This window comes from Rosa chinensis, chromosome 6 (genome assembly GCF_002994745.2).
Source record: "Rosa chinensis cultivar Old Blush chromosome 6, RchiOBHm-V2, whole genome shotgun sequence".
NCBI classification, from domain to species: Eukaryota; Viridiplantae; Streptophyta; class Magnoliopsida; order Rosales; family Rosaceae; genus Rosa; species Rosa chinensis.
In genome coordinates this window covers 68,359,956-68,377,621 of record NC_037093.1, presented here as the reverse complement: position 1 = coordinate 68,377,621, position 17,666 = coordinate 68,359,956, and the positions used below count along the sequence as shown (strand labels likewise).

At 40.9% G+C, this 17,666-nt stretch overlaps 6 protein-coding genes across 6 annotated transcripts; 5 read left to right on the top strand and 1 right to left on the bottom strand.

Moving 5' to 3' along the window:
* Nucleotides 1-183: 183 nt before the first annotated feature.
* LOC112172227 (ankyrin repeat-containing protein BDA1) lies at nt 184-2,898 on the top strand. Its single transcript, XM_024309490.2, has 2 exons — nt 184-818; nt 1,642-2,898. Exons 1-2 carry the CDS (start codon nt 255-257, stop codon nt 2,485-2,487), a joined length of 1,410 nt encoding a protein of 469 aa, XP_024165258.1. The 5' UTR covers nt 184-254; the 3' UTR covers nt 2,488-2,898.
* Nucleotides 2,899-4,932: 2,034 nt separating this feature from the next.
* Nucleotides 4,933-6,146, top strand: LOC112169649 (17.1 kDa class II heat shock protein). The gene has a single exon (XM_024306716.2). It carries the CDS (start codon nt 4,933-4,935, stop codon nt 5,554-5,556), a length of 624 nt encoding a protein of 207 aa, XP_024162484.1. The 3' UTR covers nt 5,557-6,146.
* A 68-nt stretch (nt 6,147-6,214) lies between these two features.
* Nucleotides 6,215-7,001, top strand: LOC112169650 (17.1 kDa class II heat shock protein). Its single transcript, XM_024306717.2, has one exon. It carries the CDS (start codon nt 6,230-6,232, stop codon nt 6,815-6,817), a length of 588 nt encoding a protein of 195 aa, XP_024162485.1. The 5' UTR covers nt 6,215-6,229; the 3' UTR covers nt 6,818-7,001.
* A 1,218-nt stretch (nt 7,002-8,219) lies between these two features.
* On the top strand, nt 8,220-8,980 carry LOC112169651 (17.9 kDa class II heat shock protein). The gene has a single exon (XM_024306718.2). It carries the CDS (start codon nt 8,297-8,299, stop codon nt 8,768-8,770), a length of 474 nt encoding a protein of 157 aa, XP_024162486.1. The 5' UTR covers nt 8,220-8,296; the 3' UTR covers nt 8,771-8,980.
* Nucleotides 8,981-9,076: 96 nt separating this feature from the next.
* On the bottom strand, nt 9,077-12,468 carry LOC112169648 (25S rRNA (cytosine-C(5))-methyltransferase NSUN5). The gene is made up of 11 exons (XM_024306715.2): nt 12,192-12,468; nt 12,032-12,090; nt 11,892-11,942; nt 11,559-11,694; nt 11,280-11,365; nt 10,838-10,936; nt 10,641-10,694; nt 10,370-10,514; nt 10,105-10,166; nt 9,587-9,920; nt 9,077-9,498 (listed from the first exon to the last, which is right to left on the bottom strand). Exons 1-11 carry the CDS (start codon nt 12,433-12,435, stop codon nt 9,269-9,271), a joined length of 1,500 nt encoding a protein of 499 aa, XP_024162483.1. The 5' UTR covers nt 12,436-12,468; the 3' UTR covers nt 9,077-9,268.
* Nucleotides 12,469-12,541: 73 nt separating this feature from the next.
* On the top strand, nt 12,542-17,141 carry LOC112169647 (cell division control protein 48 homolog C). The gene is made up of 10 exons (XM_024306714.2): nt 12,542-13,588; nt 13,786-14,375; nt 14,559-14,711; nt 14,995-15,111; nt 15,230-15,334; nt 15,825-15,890; nt 16,000-16,064; nt 16,147-16,348; nt 16,516-16,650; nt 16,753-17,141. Exons 1-10 carry the CDS (start codon nt 12,616-12,618, stop codon nt 16,810-16,812), a joined length of 2,466 nt encoding a protein of 821 aa, XP_024162482.1. The 5' UTR covers nt 12,542-12,615; the 3' UTR covers nt 16,813-17,141.
* Nucleotides 17,142-17,666: the final 525 nt, after the last annotated feature.

Sequence of the window (17,666 nt, the reverse complement as noted above, 5' to 3'; positions counted from 1 at the left end):
CATCAGCCCCCTTTTCAATTTAAAATCTCAGTTTATTGTTTAGAACTTAACAGATCTAAATAATACACTAATTACTAATTAGACTATCCCAAACCCAAAGGGCGTTTTGGTTGATCAGGTGGATTTTCATCTCTTTTTCTAGACCAACATTGACGACGTTTAATCATACTCTCGGACAGCTTCCAGCATCTCTCTTTTTCCACGCAAACAGCCAAATAAAAGAAGAAGAAGAAGGAAAACAGAGACAGAACTCCATGGAAGAAGAGCTTCACCAAGCAGCCCTGAAGGGCTCCGTACCTGCTCTCCTCGAACTCCTCAGACAACACCCTCATATCCTCAACGGCACCCCATCTCTCTCCGACACCCCCTTACACGTCGCCGCCATTCTCGGCCACTCCGCCTTCGCCGCCGAGTTACTCACCCGGAGCCCCGAACTCGCCTCCCGGCTCAACCTCCAAGGCTCCTCGCCGCTCCACCTGGCAGCAGCAAAAGGGTGCGTGGAGATAGTCAAGAGTCTGGTGCTGGTCAACGCTGATCTGGGCTTGGTCTGGGATCGGGATGGGTTGACTCCTCTGCATCTGGGGGTGATCAAGGGCCGGGTTGGGGTGGTGGCCGAGTTGGCCCGGGTTAGACCGGAGGCGGCTCGGGTGTTGACTCAGGGAGGGGAGAGTGGGTTTCACTTGTGTGTGAAGCATCATAGGTTTGAGGTGTTGAAGGTTTTGGTGGGGTGTGTTGGGAAAGATGATGACTTTGTGAATTGGAGGGATGGGGATGGCAACACTGTTTTGCATGTGGCTGTGGCCAAGAAGCAATTAGAGGTATGTATGTTGTTGATTTCTATTGAAATGTTTTCTATCCTATGAAAATGTGAGTCTTCAGATTTTGTTCAACTAGTTTGGGAATTTAGTGTGGAAATGGTAGGTTAAAGTTGAAGCCCTTGTGACTAGAAGGATCACATTTGTCTCAATTCATTTGAATCTAATGCTTGGAGTGAAGTTAGGTGCTGCATGTATGTCTTGCTTGATAACTGTAAGGAAAGAAAAAGTATTTTTAAGAGCTCTGTGATTGCTAGGAAGGTTAAAGCCTTACACTTGTGGATTGATTGGTTGTTAGGTAAAGCTTTAGTTCTGTTCAGTTCATGAATTCAATTAGTCATTTGGTGTAGAAATGGGAGTTGAAAATAGAACCTTTTTTTTTTTGGTGATTAAAGTTGAAACCTTTCCATTCTGACTAGTGACTAGGCAGTAGAAAGAGGACATAGCCTCTGCCCTGCTCTATTGCAATATGTATAAACCACCTGAACCGAGACATTGCCATTAGCTATGGAACTAACTGGATCACAATTGCTTCACTCCATATTTGAATCTAATGTTATCTTCTTAGATGTGGTACATTTTTCATTCATTGTTGCCTCTAGTGTGATCAACATCAACTGCACCGCCAGCCATGTATATCCTTATTTTTCATGCTGATGGAGTTTTTCTCCTCTCTGCGCTTCCCGATTTATGATTGATAACATGTACACTATGTTCTGTGTTGGATTGGTTATAGAAGGATATGAGACATTCTTGATTATTGCTTATGAGAGACCTATACTATTTTTGTTTGAAGGAAAATGCGTCAAATTAAACTTTTGTGCAGGTGATAAATTACTTGCTGGATAATACAAAGATCGAAGTAAATGCCCAAAATTCAAATGGCTTCACCGCATTGGATGTCTTATCGCATAGTACTAGAGATTTACGAGACTTGGAAATCAAAGAATCCCTTCAATATTCCGGAGCTTCAAAATTTATTAAGAAGGCACCGTCTGTTATGTTTGATCAAGATACAGTGCAAGTTCCTACCACAATGCAGCCACTGATGTCAAAGAGGAGGAGTTTAAGGCAACTAGTATTTAAGCCGAAGCAGAAAGAAGTTGATTGGTTGGGTAGGAAACGAAGTTCGTTAATGGTTGTGGCTTCACTAATTGCTACAGTGGCATTTCAGTCTGCAATAAACCCGCCAGGTGCTGTTTGGCAGTCGGACTATCTGGAAGATAGCAATGGCAACCCTGTGGATAAACCACACCATGCTGGGCAGTCAGTGATGGCCGATACAGAACCAAGTCTGTATGGACTGTACATGATTTCCAATACACTTGCTTTCCTTTCATCACTGAGCATAATTCTATTACTTGTGAGTGGATTGCCTATGAAGCGGCGCAGATGGATGTGGATTCAGATGGTGATCATGTGGGTTGCAATCACAGCGCTAACAGCTACGTATTTTATTGGACTGATATTTATGACACCACAACAGCAGAAGGGGGGTTACCTGTATCATGTGACCCAAGTTTCTGTGCTTGTATGGATGGCACTGATGGGGATCGTGTTTTTTGGTAATGTTGTTCGGGCAGCAAGATGGCTACTTAGAAAGTATGGATGCATGAAGAAGAAACCTAGAGATGATTCGCTTGATGAAGATTATGACATTGATGACCTTTGAAAGAGGAGATTAAGCTACGATGTCCGAGTCTGGAAATGCTGGTCTTCTTGTTGCAACGGAGGTATCTTCTCCAAATTAGGACATCCTTTTCTCATTTTCCTTCAGAAAATCAGTTACATGCAGATGATGTTCAAGTCGTTTGAAAGGCGTGTATTGCAATTATTTTTCTTGAATATAGTTGCTACTTCAGTGTGTCAATATACATCACTCCTGTAAATCATGCGTGAGAATTTTATAGCAGCAGCGGCTGCGGAAGTTTTGATAGTGTAAAATCTGTTCATAGCGCATTGGCTGGGAAGAGTGATTGAAAATGGCAGTTGTATACTTCTGTACTTGCTTTACAAAACAAGTTCTTTCATTCCTATATTGAAATTATTGAGAATAATCCGTGTTATTCACGGTTTGGCAGTATATCTGAGAGCATTTGTCACTTCTTTGCCGTCATATCTGTTGGAGAGGAAATATCTCACATTGGAAAAGTGACAAATAAAATATAACTTATAAGTGGGTAGCTCTTACCCAATTGTACCGAGGTATTTACCCAACACATATCGGGTGGTTAAGTTGGGATAATATCGGTACAATAGTGGGCTACAGGCCACGCTTGTCGCTGTTTAACATGGTATCAAAGCGGGTCGCTCTGTTTAACATGGTATCAAAGCGGGTCGCTCTTCAATACGTTGCCATCGTGGACTCGGATATGGGTTCATTCATTAATTGATTCACCAATCTCCTATCTAATCATGGACCTAGTTTGGGTTCATTAAATTTGCCATCGGAAGTTTCCGATTGGATTATTACCAAGTGTCCGATGTGGGCCTTGGATTGTTATGTGATTGGTCAAGTCTCTAATGTGGGACTTGTGACCTGATTTCCAATGTGGAATTGGGTTTGTCAATTAATTCCACGTGCATACCTAGAGCTAGGTTGCACGTGAGGGGGCGTGTTGGAGAAGAAAGATCCCACAGGCCACGCTTGTCGCTGTTTAACAATATCATATGTGTTTTAATCGGATTTTAGACAAATAATATATAAGAAACTTCAAGGGTCAAATTAAGGGAAAGCATCACCAATGGTCACTGAGTTATGACTTATTCGACACTTAACTCATTGTATTTTCAATAATATCACTTAACTCACTCAGTTTTACATTTGTCTTTCACTTAACTCACTGTCGTTAATTCTGCCGTTAAAAGCCATTAAAAGAGGGTATATTTGTCTAAATACTAAAAAAATGCATTTCTAACCTTTTTTTTTTCAAATTATATTTAAGTTAAAAAAATCATTTTTATTAGAAATCTCATAAATTTAAAAAATTGAAAAAAGTCTAATAAACGTAAACTGAGGGTATATTTGTCTAAACACTAAAAAAATGCATTTCTAACTTCTTCTTTTTTTTTTAATAAAAAAAAGACAATTATTTTTCAAATTATATTTAAGTTAAAAAAAATCTTTTTTTTATTAGAAATTTCAGAAATTTAAAAAAAAATTAAAAAAAGTCTAATAAATGTAGTTTTTTTAAGTTAAAAATGATTTTTAAGTGTTTTGACAAATATACCCTCAATTTTAACGACTTCTAACGGCAGAATTAACGGCAGTGAGTTAAGTGAAATACGGATGTAAAACTGAGTGATTTAAGTGATATTGTTGAAAATACAGTGAGTTAAGTATCGAATAAGTCATAATTCAGTGACCATTGGTGATATTTCCCTGTCAAATTAATTGAAGTCCAGTGTAGAACCTTCCATCCATTGTCTTCTTCACCATTCTGTTTAACAATACCATCTGTGTTTTAATCGGATTTTAGACAAATAATATATAAGAAACTTCAAGGGTCAAATTAATTGAAGTCCGTGTAGAACCTTCCATCCATTGTCTTCTTCACCATTCCGAGAAGGAAGAGAGCCCCAGCCACGTGGGATCTCCAACCTCGCTGTGAACAACCACGTAGCAGTCAAGAAGTACAAAATTCACCGATCACTTAACATTTCAGCTGAGCTTAATTATCAATTAACCTCACAGCTTCTGTTACAGTAATTAAACATTCTATCTGCGTTTCTTGTTAATTCGTGGTCAAGCTAGTCACCACGATTTTAAAATGTTTTCTTTAAAGAATTAGGAATACCTAAAAACTGGTACTTGCTTGTGTGTCATTCTAAGACTGATGACAGCAGTCGAGAGATAAGCTTAGGTAGCACCACCGGAGTTCCCTCCCTTACAAATGTTAAGCATGCAGATCGATACCAACAAAAGGCAAACCTCGTCGATTCAAACACTAACACTACAAATTTATCCACACACATCCACTAAACCCCTATATAAACCTCATCACAATCCACTTCACAAGCCTCAGGGAAAGAAATCAAAAACCAGAATCAAATCTCATCCATAGTACACTTCACATTTCCAGCTGCGTTTTTGCTCTTGTTAATTAGTTTGTAAAACATGGACCTCATGATTCCCCTGAGGAACATGGGTGTCGACAGCAACCTCCTGGATGCCCTCCACGACCTTTTGGACTTCTCTGACGAGCAAAACCAGGCGAGCCACCATGCGCCTTCGCGCCAATACGTCCGGGAAGCCAAGGCCATGTCGGCTACTCCAGCTGACGTGAAGGAGACTCAGAATGCCTACATCTTTGTGATAGATGTGCCCGGGCTGAAGTCGGACCAGATCAAAGTCCATCTGGAAGACGACAACGTTTTGGTGGTGTGCGGCGAGAGGAAGAGGGAGAAGGAGAGAGACAAGGGAGTGAGGTACCTGAGGATGGAGAGGAGGCTCGGCAAGTATCTCAAGAAGTTTGTGCTGCCGGAGAATGCTGATGTAGAGAAGATCAGTGCCGAGTGTCAGGATGGGGTATTGACTATTGTGGTGGAGAAGAAGCCGCCGCCGGAGCTGAAGAAGCCCAAGATTGTTCAGGTGAGGATTGGCGACAGCCAAGAAGGCCAACAGGGTCAAGGTGGCCAGTGGGGCCAAGAGGGTCAAAGTGGAGGTCAAGGAGACCAGTGGGGTCAAAAGGGCCAAGGAGGTCAAGAGGGTCAGGGTGGCCAAGATGGCAACAGCCGCTAGAGTTACATATGTATGACAAGGTCTGCAAGGAAGGATGTTCTACCCTTATGCACTGTTTATAATATCGTATGCTTTTGTTGTATCTCGGTCCTTCCTTTGTGTTTGTTTTTGATTTTGAGTCCTTTCCTATTTCCTATCCATGTAAGGAATAAGAGAGAAATATGGAGAAGCTACTATTCATATGAGGAATAAGAGAGAAATATATGGAGAAGCTAGTTCGGTCTGTAGTGTCTTTGGTACGTAAGTCTGTAATCTTATGGTCTACAATTTGAAATAATATAGCCTCATATAGTTTATATGTAATTTGAGTGTGCATATACTTTAGTCTTTATGTTACATAAACTGAATAGTCACCGGAAAATGATCCAGTAGTGTTCGCTCCAATCCTATCAAATCTAAACCGGAAACAGCAACATGTCGGCGGTGGTCAGTGGCTTTTGAGTTTCTGCTTCCACCGATGCCGGTTTAGTGTTTCTCAGCCCATAATAATGGATTGGGCTATTTTATCTTGGACCCGATCCAGAGTAGTGGTAGAACTTCACGGAGCTTCTCGACCGTTACAGAAGATTAGGAAGACGAACATGCTAGAATCTCCTTACCTCTTTCCACGTGTCTCCAGAACTTTGTATGCACCTACACCGCCATTAACACCACTCCTCTCCTCCACCTATAAATGCCCATATCCGCTGCTCCCAATCATCCACGAACAAATTTCCAAAGCACTCGAACACCTACAGCTCTCACAACCAAACAAGCAAACATTTCACTAACCAAGAAGAGGAGAATGGATTTCAGAATCATGGGTCTGGATGCTCCAATCATGACAGCACTGCAGCAGCTACAGCAGCTGGCGGACTTCCCTGAGGAGAACGAGAAGACCTCCAACGCCCCGACCCGGACCTACGTCCGCGACGCCAAGGCTATGGCTTCCACTCCGGCCGACGTGAAGGAGTACCCCAATTCCTACGTGTTCGTGATCGACATGCCGGGGCTCAAGTCAGGGGACATCAAGGTGCAGGTGGAGGATGACAATGTGCTTCTGATCAGCGGCGAGAGGAAGAGGGAGGACGAGAAAGAGGGGGTAAAGTATTTGAGGATGGAGAGGAGGGTTGGCAAGTTTATGAGGAAGTTTGTGCTGCCTGAGAATGCTAATGCTGATGCCATTTCTGCTGTTTGCCAAGATGGGGTTCTTACTGTGACTGTGGAGAAGGTGCCACCGCCTCAGCCGAAGACCAAGACTATTGAGGTCAAGATTGGTTAGAGTTTTATGTGTAATTTTGGGTTGTTTTCTGAATAACTACGGTGATGTAGGGTGATTGGTACCAGTGTGCTGTCTTACGCGTTTTGGTTCTTGTATTTTAAGTTTATGGTTTCATTGTTACTGTTTTCCTATAGAGTATGTATTATGGTTTTATATATGAAGCAATATATTGGCAGTTTCATCATCTTGTTCTCTTTTTCTTTGTTTTCATAGCGCTTGCCATTCGTTGGTTAATAGGGGCATCTCGAAAACGTCCAGGTCGAAATCCTACAAACAACTTCAATGAGTCAATGAGTATATTAAATTGTAAGCAACATAGATTATGACAAGCTAGAGAAATAATCAACATAGACTACGGCAATAATCTTTAGAGTTACATGTCATAGGTCTGCAAGGAATGGAGTTGAAGCAACTCTAACAGCTTCTCCATATTTTGATTTTTCTCTATTTTAGGAAAAAATTTAGTTGTTTTGCTCCGATAGTTTTCTATAATTATTCCTAAAATAGAGATGGTGATGAAAGAGAAAACAAAATTCTCTATATTTACAGTAATCTGCAAAATTTTAGAGAATGATTTAGGGAAAAATTATGGCATCCATAAAATAGAGAATCTGTTGGAATTGGAACATAATTTTTTTTGGAGATTTTAATTTTTGAGTTCTTATAATAGAGAAATTATAGAGAAGCTGTTGGAGATGCTCCTATTTGTTTGTAAAATAAATATCGTATGCTTTTGTTGTATCTTGGTCCTTCCTTTGTGTTTGTTTTTGTTTTTGAGTCCTTTTTTCCTATCGCTATAGGGAACAAGAAAGAAATATGGGGAAGCTAGGTCGGTCTGTACTCTGTAGTGTCTTTGGTCCGTAAAATTGTAATTTTATGTTATGTGAAATAATATAGCCTTATATGTAATTCGTCAAAATTATAAGATTACATTCTGTGAAATAATATAGCCTTACATGTAATTCACCTTACATGTAATTCAGTGTGCGCATACTTCAGTCTCTATGTTGCATAAACTGTATAGTCACCGGAAAATGATCCAATAGTGTTCGCTCCAATCCTATCAAATATGAAACCTTAAATGTCACATGTCGGTGATGGTCGGTGGCTTTGAGTTGCTGCCTCCTCCGAGGCCGGTTTAGGGTTTCTCATTTAGGGAGAACGAAAGAAAAAGGGAACTATAGCCCAAAATAATGGATTGGGCTATTTTATCTTGGACCCGATCCAGAAGGTTCCCGCAGCTTCTCGACCGTTATAGAAGATTAGGAGGAACTATGAAGACGAACATACTAGAATCCCCTTACCTCCTTCCACGTGTCTCCAGAACTTTCTATAACGCCCCCACACCGCCATTAACGCCACTCCTCTCCTCCACCTATAAATCCCCATAACCGCTGCCCCCAATCTTCAGCAGAGAAAATTCCAAAGCACTCAAACATATATCAAAGCAAAAACATTCCACCAACCAGGAAGAGAAAAATGGATTTCAGAATCATGGGTCTGGATGCTCCAATCTTAACAGCACTGCAGCACCTGGCGGACCTCCCGGAGGAGACCGAGAAGACCTTCAACAACGCCCCCACCCGGACCTACGTCCGCGACGCCAAGGCCATGGCTGCCACTCCGGCCGACGTGAAGGAGTTGCCCAATTCCTATGTCTTCGTCATCGACATGCCTGGCCTCAAGTCAGGGGACATCAAGGTGCAGGTGGAGGATGACAATGTGCTTCTGATCAGCGGCGAGAGGAAGAGGGAGGAGGAGAAAGAGGGGGCTAAGTATGTGAGGATGGAGAGGAGGGTCGGTAAGTTTATGAGGAAGTTTGTTCTGCCTGAGAATGCTAATGCTGATGCCATTTCTGCTGTTTGCCAAGATGGGGTTCTGACTGTGACTGTGGAGAAGCTGCCACCTCCTCAGCCGAAAAAGCCCAAGACTATTGAGGTCAAGATTGGTTAGAGTTTTATGTGTAATGTGGAATGTGGCTTGTTCTCTGAATAATTAGAGTGATGGGTATGAGTGAAATGTAGTGTGATCGGTACCAGTGTGCTTTCTTATGCGTTTCAGTTCTTGTGTTTTAAATTTGCGGTTTCATTGCTACTGTTTTCCAATCGATGTGTATGTATAGTATGGTTTTATCTATGAAGCAATATATTGGCAGTTCCATCATCTTCCTTCTCGTTTTCTTTGTTTTCATAGCAAAATCCTACAGACAACTTCAATTTGCCAATGTATAAATTGTAAGCAACACAGAATATGACAAGCTACAGAAATAATCAATCTATGATTCCAGACACAAAACCCCTCAAGAGTATTAGATGCGATTTTCAAAGAGCAGTTCTACAAGAATTTCAAATTTCCTTGTTAAATCAAAGTGAACATAACAATATTTAGAAAGGGTGAATACAGTTGGTTCATGGGAAGACAAAACTGAAACAGGGGAGCGACGTTCTGTTTTCATCCACAACAACTACAATTTGGCCTGCTCAACTGAGCATGCGCCCAAATTTTAAACAAATTGGTAGTGGGTGGTACAACTATTCTCTTACTGGCATGTCGATTTCTGTGGGTGTTTTTTTCGTTGGTCAAATCAGGTTCCTCCGATTGATAGGAGCCTTTTCTGACAAACAAAGCAATGAAGAAGCCTTCTTTGTCCTCAATGGGATCAGTTCGAAGCAGTCGTTCAGCTGCAAGGCAACAAACCCGGGAAGATTGAGAACGTGAGTATCTGATTGTTTTCATAACATAAAGGTCGGGTATAAGAGCAGCGCTTACCACCCTTGAAAACTGGAAGACCACGGCGCTGCCATTTGGGAAACGGAGTTTCAAGTTCAAAACCATAAGATTCAGCAAGAGGTAGAACAGAACTGACAACATCTTCGTTTTCAATTTGGTTGACAGAGCATGTGCTGTAAACAATTCTTTCCACTTCTGGGAAAGATAAAGCATGAGCCAGAGCTTTTTGCTGAAAAGCCGCAAGCTTGTTCAGTCTTTCTGTCTCTGTGAAGTCAGCAGTGTGACCCGGAGCAGAAGAAGGGAGCAAATGATCTAATCTTGCAGAAGCCGTCCCAGATCCAGAGCAGGAAGGATCCAAAAGAATGGCGTGGACCTGCAACATTGAATATAGATGATTTACCCAAGATCCCAAGTTTTAGGATGTAAGCGAACAAGATTAAACAGTAGTTGCAACAAGCAATAATATTATCCAACAAAATGGTCAATTCCATATGTACTAGAAGCCATGCGGATCTTAAATAAAACTCTTGTATAAGATCAGACCATATCTGTCTCACCTTGGAATATGCGGGATCCTCAGGGTTCAACTGTAAGAAATCTCCATGCAGAACCTTAATATCTATAGTCCAGGTTAAGTCAAATGGCTTATCATATGAAGATGGTAATAGAAGATTAAATAAAGGATTAAAAACTGGTCATAAGATATGATTATTTGTGATCACTCAAGTCGAAAGAATCTGAAAGCCTACGCCCAAATACTACTATTTCAAAAGCAATTAGAGAACAAGCAAAAAATAAACAACAAAAAGGTTTGACGGATACTAGAAGCACCAGAGAGTCTGATTGTCTCTTTTAATCGTTTAACCCTCTCTTCATTCAGCTCACACGCTATGATTTTTCCTTCACCTCCCATTAGAGCTGCTAGGTGGACGGTTTTGTTTCCTGGAGCTGAGCATGCATCAAGAACCTTCAAGAAGTTATTAATGTCAAATTCTGCAAGCCAATCATAGAAGAAAGAGAAATGTCTAGCAGAAAAGAGAAATGTCTAGCAGAAGAGAAGTGACACAAGTAGTGATGTAGATACTCAACCCACCTCCCACCCTGGTTTTGGAGCGAGGGCTGCTGCAACCATAGAGCTTGCCTTTCCCTATAACAAAATTATCACAAATCAAAGATATTGGTAAACTTTTATAGCAGCAAAGACCAAAAAAAAAAAAAAAAAATCACCATTGAACCATAAAGATGAACAAGAGCCTTGAAAACATGAAGAAGACAACTCAAAATTCTTACTTGCATGAAGACACTTCCATTGACTATTAGAGGATGGTCATGCAAGTCACTACCAGGTGGAAGAATCAACAAGTCAGGAACCAGATCATCCTTTTGAACCTATGTAACAAAGAAAATGAGAAACAACAGGAATAAGTGTCCAAGTAACATGATGAAGAAAGTAAAAAAATCTAACACATGAGAAAGAATGCGACACATTCACTTGTCATCAGTTGGCAGTGATTGACAGGGTACTTCACTAGTTAAGGTCAGGTGTCTACTTCAGTACAATATCAAAGAAAAGCTAAAGTAAGCAACTTATTAGAATTTGGGAGATTAGGCAGCAGTTGAAAGAGATGCTTGAAAGCCCCTTGCTTTCAAGCATCTCCACCAAAACATTTCTTCTTGTAGTCTAAAAAATTACATTCTAGCAAAAATTTCAATCATTAAAGTCCAGAAATACCTTGTATTGTTTCTGTAATTCAAGCAGGGCCGTATTGACATCAATTTTCAGAGTATTAACACGAACATACCGAGGTGTTGAAATCTCTGAAACAGTTATTAGTGTCAGAATGAAAAATACTTATCAGCTCTATCCTAAAAACTTAAACTTCAAACATGGTAAACCAACAAGTCTTTACAACTGAGCAATTGCAACGTTAACTAATTTGTCCACTCTAGCAGATTTATAACTGAAAATCAGGATAAGCAAGATGAAGTTAATAAAAACATAATCACACACCAGGAGTTTGATCACGAGCTATCAACTCTTCAACGCTCTTCACTTTTTTCTTCACTAAAAGGCGATCTAGAGCTGCCTGCAGAGCCTTTTTCCGAAGCAATAGAAATCTCTCCGCATCACCAGTTGACGAAGTCACCTATAGATTCAAATTCTAGTTCATCTACCAATAAAAAAAAATTGCAAGGCCAAGCACATATGATATAACTGAGACACTATAAACTTCCTTGAACTCTAAACAATTACGATACAATTCCTAACCAAAATTCCAAAAACCACCGCAAGCACAAACGTAGCAGCAGAAATTTCATAATGTTATGAATACAAAGAGATTACCTGGCCGAAAAGAACATCATATGTGACAATGTAAACCAACTCGTCTTGCTTCTGCAAAACCACAACTAAAATTTATCAGTGAATTCACCACATTAGCAAAAATAAACATGAATTGCTCATGAATATGAACAACACAGTACCCTCCACTTGCTATTCAGAACGTCTGCAGCATTCAACACCTGTTTGATTATCTTAAGATCTGAAAACAAAACAGATAACAAGACAATCATAATCACTTTTCTTGGCAGCAAAACTGAACCAAAGCAATGAAAATAAGTGCATTAGGCTCTTTTAACTTACGCTTTAGGGTTTCGCAGACCAGAGCGAAAGTTCCCTTCTTGTTTCTCACCGAGGGACTGTAAACGAGCGACTTGATAGAGCCGACGGACCGGCGGCGGGAGTCGCCTTGGAGAACCAGCTTCAAAACCTTCGCCGCCTCTCTCCTAGCGAACAGCGCCGACCTCTCCATCCTTAAACGGCGCCGGTTTTCTGATTTCTCGGCCGCCGTCGACGGCGGGGTCGCTGCAATTCTCGTACGCGCCATAGCTCACAGTGAAGGGTAGAAGAAAACTCAAAAGAGAACTGCAGTTATATATATAAATCCCCTATCGAAACGACGCCGTTTGTGGTTTAATATAGAAACATAAAACGCTGCGTTTCAGTGCGGCTAAACCCTAACCCCTAAACCCATTCGGCTCAGTCCGAGTTTTCACTAGAGCGAGAGATGAAGCCGGGAAAGAGGTCTGGCGGAACAGGAGGAGGGAGGTCGTCGTTTTCCGATAGAAGGCTGAACGAGTTTCGGACTCGGCTGGAGTCGTCCACCGAGTTAGACCACAGGTCCTCCGTGGACGAAATCGTTGACCATCTCCGCGGCGGTTACCCGGACTACGAGCGACTCAAGCGTCAGGTTTTCAGAAGGTTCGTCTCGCAAACCCTAGCCTCTCCCTCGTTCAAGCGCTCGAAGCCCCTACTGGTTATGAGCGGCTCATTGGAAGAAGAAGAAGAAGAAGAGGAGCTGGCCGGAAGTAAGAGGCGGAAGCGTGCTCGGAATGAGAGGGAAGAGAGACTGCAGCAGATAGAGGAAGCGCACGTTCGGAAAATTAGGCAGAGCAATGGTAATGTGCCGTCTTCATCGTCGTCGTCATCGTCAGCTTCGGAGGACGAAGGAGATGAGGAGTCTACGTCGGAGGACGCGATATACGGCGAGGAATTGGAGCCGAAGTTTGATTTGATGAAATCGATGCTGCGGGAGGCGTATACGGATCCGAAAAGCGGCGGGAAATCCAAGGCGGCGGAGCAGCAGAAGGAGAAGAATGTGGAAATGGATATTCCAGGGCGGGAGAAGGTTAAATTAGTGGCCGGAAGTAGAGGGCCGAGGCCGGAGAGTGTGTCGAATAAGGCCGAAAGTGAGGCCAAGAGCTCTATTTCGAGAGGTGCTGAGGTGAAGAGGAATGAGGGGCCGAAGTTTAGTGACTTGGGTGGAATGCAGAAAGTGCTGGAGGAGCTGAACAAGGAGGTTATTAGGCCGCTTCGCCGGTCGTGGCTGCCGCAGTGGCTCGGAGTTAGGCCAATGTCTGGGATTTTGTTGTGTGGACCGCCGGGGTGTGGGAAGACTACTTTGGCTCATGCCATTGCCAATGAGACTGGCATTCCCTTCTATAAGATTTCGGCCACTGAAGTGGTCTCGGGAGTTTCAGGTATGGCTCTTTTCCTTTCAATTTAGGTCTATGCTTTGATAAAGGATGAATTGAGCGTTATTATCAAGCTGGTTATAATGTCTTAGATTTCGAAGAAATGTTTTATCGTTTTGGATTATTTTGAGATTTTTAGAGTTAGTGGTTCTTAAACTTCTTTCAATGTTTCTGTATTTACTTTTCCTTGTCATGAATGCTAGGTGCATCTGAAGAAAACATACGAGATCTTTTTTCAAAAGCATATAGAACTGCCCCTTCAATTGTCTTTATTGATGAAATTGATGCAATTGCTTCGAAAAGAGAAAATATGCAAAGGGAAATGGAGAAGCGAATGGTTACACAACTGATGACTTGTATGGATCAATCTCATAGACCAGTACAGGCGGAAGATGCAAATTCTGACTCACAAAGTTCAGATCAGGCATCTGGCTATGTTCTTGTTATTGGAGCCACGAATAGGCCTGATGCTGTTGACCCTGCTTTAAGGAGGCCTGGGCGATTTGGTCGTGAGATTCTTTTGGGTGTTCCGGATGAAAATTCAAGGCTTGAGATTCTGTCTGTGCTTACTCGCAAGCTAAAACTTGAAGGTTCTTTTGATCTTCTAAAGATTGCTAGGTCCACACCAGGGTATGTTGGAGCTGATTTGGCAGAGCTGGCCGACAGGGCAGGTAACATTGCCATGAACAGGATTTTTGATGAAATTGATTCAACCATTGAGGAAGGCAAGGAAGATTTCTGCCGGCAACCTGAAGAAATGGAAAAATATGCCATCAGTATGGCTGATTTTGAGGTAATCTAAAAGAAATTTGCTTTTCTTTTCAAATTTGGATGCATTGCTCACTCCTCTACTGGTCAGGAGTAATTACTCTGACTTTTGTTTTCTTAATATTGAAACTAAATGCCCATAGTCTGCTGTTTTTATTAAACTTCTTGAGATGACGGTGTTATTACAATATTATGTGACATTCTGCAGGAAGCAGTTCAAGTTGTTCAACCTTCGTCAAAAAGAGAGGGATTCTCGGCAATTCCTAATGTGAAATGGGAAAATGTTGGTGGGCTAGATCTCTTGAGGAAGGAATTTGACCGTTACATAGTTAGGCGTATCAAACATCCTGAGAACTATGAGGTAGTTAATGTTTCCACTTTTGTTTGTTTTGTTTTTATCTTTGTGGTATGTTTGTATATGTATTTTTATAGAAGCTAGTGTTTTCTTCTTTTTTATCATTAAAAGAGAAATTTTGGGCCTTGGAATGGCTGACCTGATGCAATATATCTATAGTATAACATGATCATAATGAACTTATATCTCTGTTCTTTTTATTACTGCCCGATCTCCATACTTCATTACTTCATATGCTCACACATTAAGGTGCATATTGTTATAATTTTGACATGAGTTGTGTTTGCAGAAATTTGGAGTAAATTCAGAGACAGGTTTCTTGCTGTATGGGCCTCCCGGATGTGGAAAAACACTAATAGCAAAGGCCGTTGCTAATGAAGCAGGAGCCAATTTCATTTATATCAAGGTCGGTTCTTGATGTATCTTATTTTAATATAGTTTATTTAGATGACAAGAAATCTGAGCTTCTTTGCATATTTTGTGATAATCCAATTTAATTTCTGCGGCATTTCCTAACACGTTAGGGCCCTGAACTTCTGAATAAATATGTTGGAGAAAGTGAACTGGCAGTCCGGACATTATTTACTCGTGCAAGGACATGCTCACCATGCATACTTTTCTTTGATGAGGTTTGTGATCCTCTCTCCCTGAGATTTTAGTAGTTCATTATATATAAGATATGCCAAATGACTGTATTATGGGGATTATTGTGACTAAGTTGGATTGTTCCTATGTATGGTAGAGTGGATATGTTGCGGTTTTGTTTCTTTCTAATTAGAAAAAAAGAAAAAAGAGTGGCTATGTTGCTGTTAATAATAATTGGCTTTGCATGTTGCTGGAAAGACACCGCAGTTCTTGTTGTAGTAAGATAATTTGGGAGGCATTTTCGTGTTGCTTCCCAACTCTTGTAATATCCCAGGACACGGAATATTCTTGTGGTTAAAGCTTACCTTTGCTTTTGTGTGTGTGTATTTAGTAGAAAAGTTTATATTTCTTTTTTTGTGCTAGAAATACTGATGTTCCGTCTTTTATATTCTTATTATCTGTATCTGAGCATAAGTTTCCCGATGGGCACTGGAGCTTCTAGCTTTTTAATATTTTCCCCTCCATTATTGACAGGTGGATGCTTTGACAACAAGGCGGGGAAAAGAAGGGGGGTGGGTTGTTGAGCGGTTATTGAACCAGGTAAAACAATCTGCAAAGACAATCTTGAACCAATTCAGTCTCATCCATATATGCACAAACTCATATATCATACATCTTTGGATAATGAACTGACTGCTTACAATTGCAGTTACTTATAGAGTTGGATGGTGCAGACCAGCGGCGGGGTGTATTTGTTGTTGGTGCCACTAATAGGTAAAATTCATTGTTTGTTCTTTATGTTTTATGACGATAAATATCACTATGCATCTTCTAAGAGTTGTTTTATGTTTGGCAGACCTGATGTAATGGACCGTGCCTTTTTACGGCCGGGTAGGTTTGGTAAACTAATTTATGTCGCCCCGCCCAACACAGATGAGCGTGGTTTGATCTTGAAAGCTATAGGAAGGAAGTATCCTGTTGATGCAAGTGTAGATCTGGGTGAGATTGGAAAATGGAAGGCTTGTGAAAATTTTAGCGGAGCTGATCTTGCTGCACTGGTCCGTCTTTGCTGAAATAATTTGTATTTGTTTTATCTGAACCGTTTTCATCTTGGTATTTGCTGCAATGTTTGCCTTTGCCCGTCTCTGAATCTGAGTGAGGGGGACGGGTTTGTGACACTGGTTGGGATTCTATGACATATCTATTCATTTATCTATTCTTCCAGATGGATGAAGCTGCTATGGCTGCTCTTGAAGAGAAAGAGACATCAGCCGAGAGTTCAGATGCATCTTCGTGGACAATTAAAGAAACTCACTTTCAACCAGCACTGGCAAAAATCATACCATCTCTAACAGAAAGGGTATGGATAGATTTTGTCTCTCTGTGTATTACAGTTCTTTCTTTTCTTTCTCTGGCCATAAGACTATTCACGCCTCCATTTTCTATTGCTTGTTTGCTGCAGCAACTTCTATACTATGAGAGATTTGGAGAGAGCCTCAAGGCTCCAAGAAATGAAACATGACACACGTGTCCCAATGTTGTGAATGTCAATATAGAGCATAAGGGAAATTTTTGATCCCGGTCCCAAATAATCATTTTTTTGCTTTCTTAAACTAGTCCCTCGAAAAGTACGTTTACTCGAGTTTGACAGAAGAAAGTTTTGGTTCTAGGAATAGTTTTACTGTCAACTGTATACCAACCATGGTAATTTACCTCATCGCTGAAAAGGCGCAGGGTGATAATTTTATTATGTACATGAATCATGTTGGCGTCTGCTTCCTGGAAGTAAAACTAAAAGGGAGTGATTTTTGACAGATGCCTAATCGGCCTGAAAACGAAAGCCTTCTAATATTTTGTTGTCTGTGGTGAGTTGATATTACTAAATTTTTATATATAAGACTTTAGGATATTTGCTTAGCTACCGAACTTTGATATTGACTTGATGGAGAATCCAAAACTGAAAACTGCTGGTCTAGGTGGTAACTTCACAATCAATTTCCGAAGTGGACCCTTTAACAATGGAAATGGAAGTTACTTGCAAATTTCCTAGTTGATTATTAGTTGGGGTAGATGGCTTGTTCTAATCCCAATTTCGTGAACTTGGAACACACTTCTCAGCACAGTGGCTAAATTCGTGGTTGATTGACAAGTTAAATACATCAAAGATTAACGGCTTTATTTGTATATGTCCTCGAAATTCTAATTTCTAACGAGTGATTTTGACTTGTGAATGTTAAGGAGGTAAAATAAATTCGACACTTAAAATATACAACATTTCTATTTTTTAATCCATTTTGCACTTTTTTTTTTGAATAAATCCATTTTGCACTTTTTCTACTCTAAATTGTGTGCGCTCAAATTGGGAGACTGCCCAAT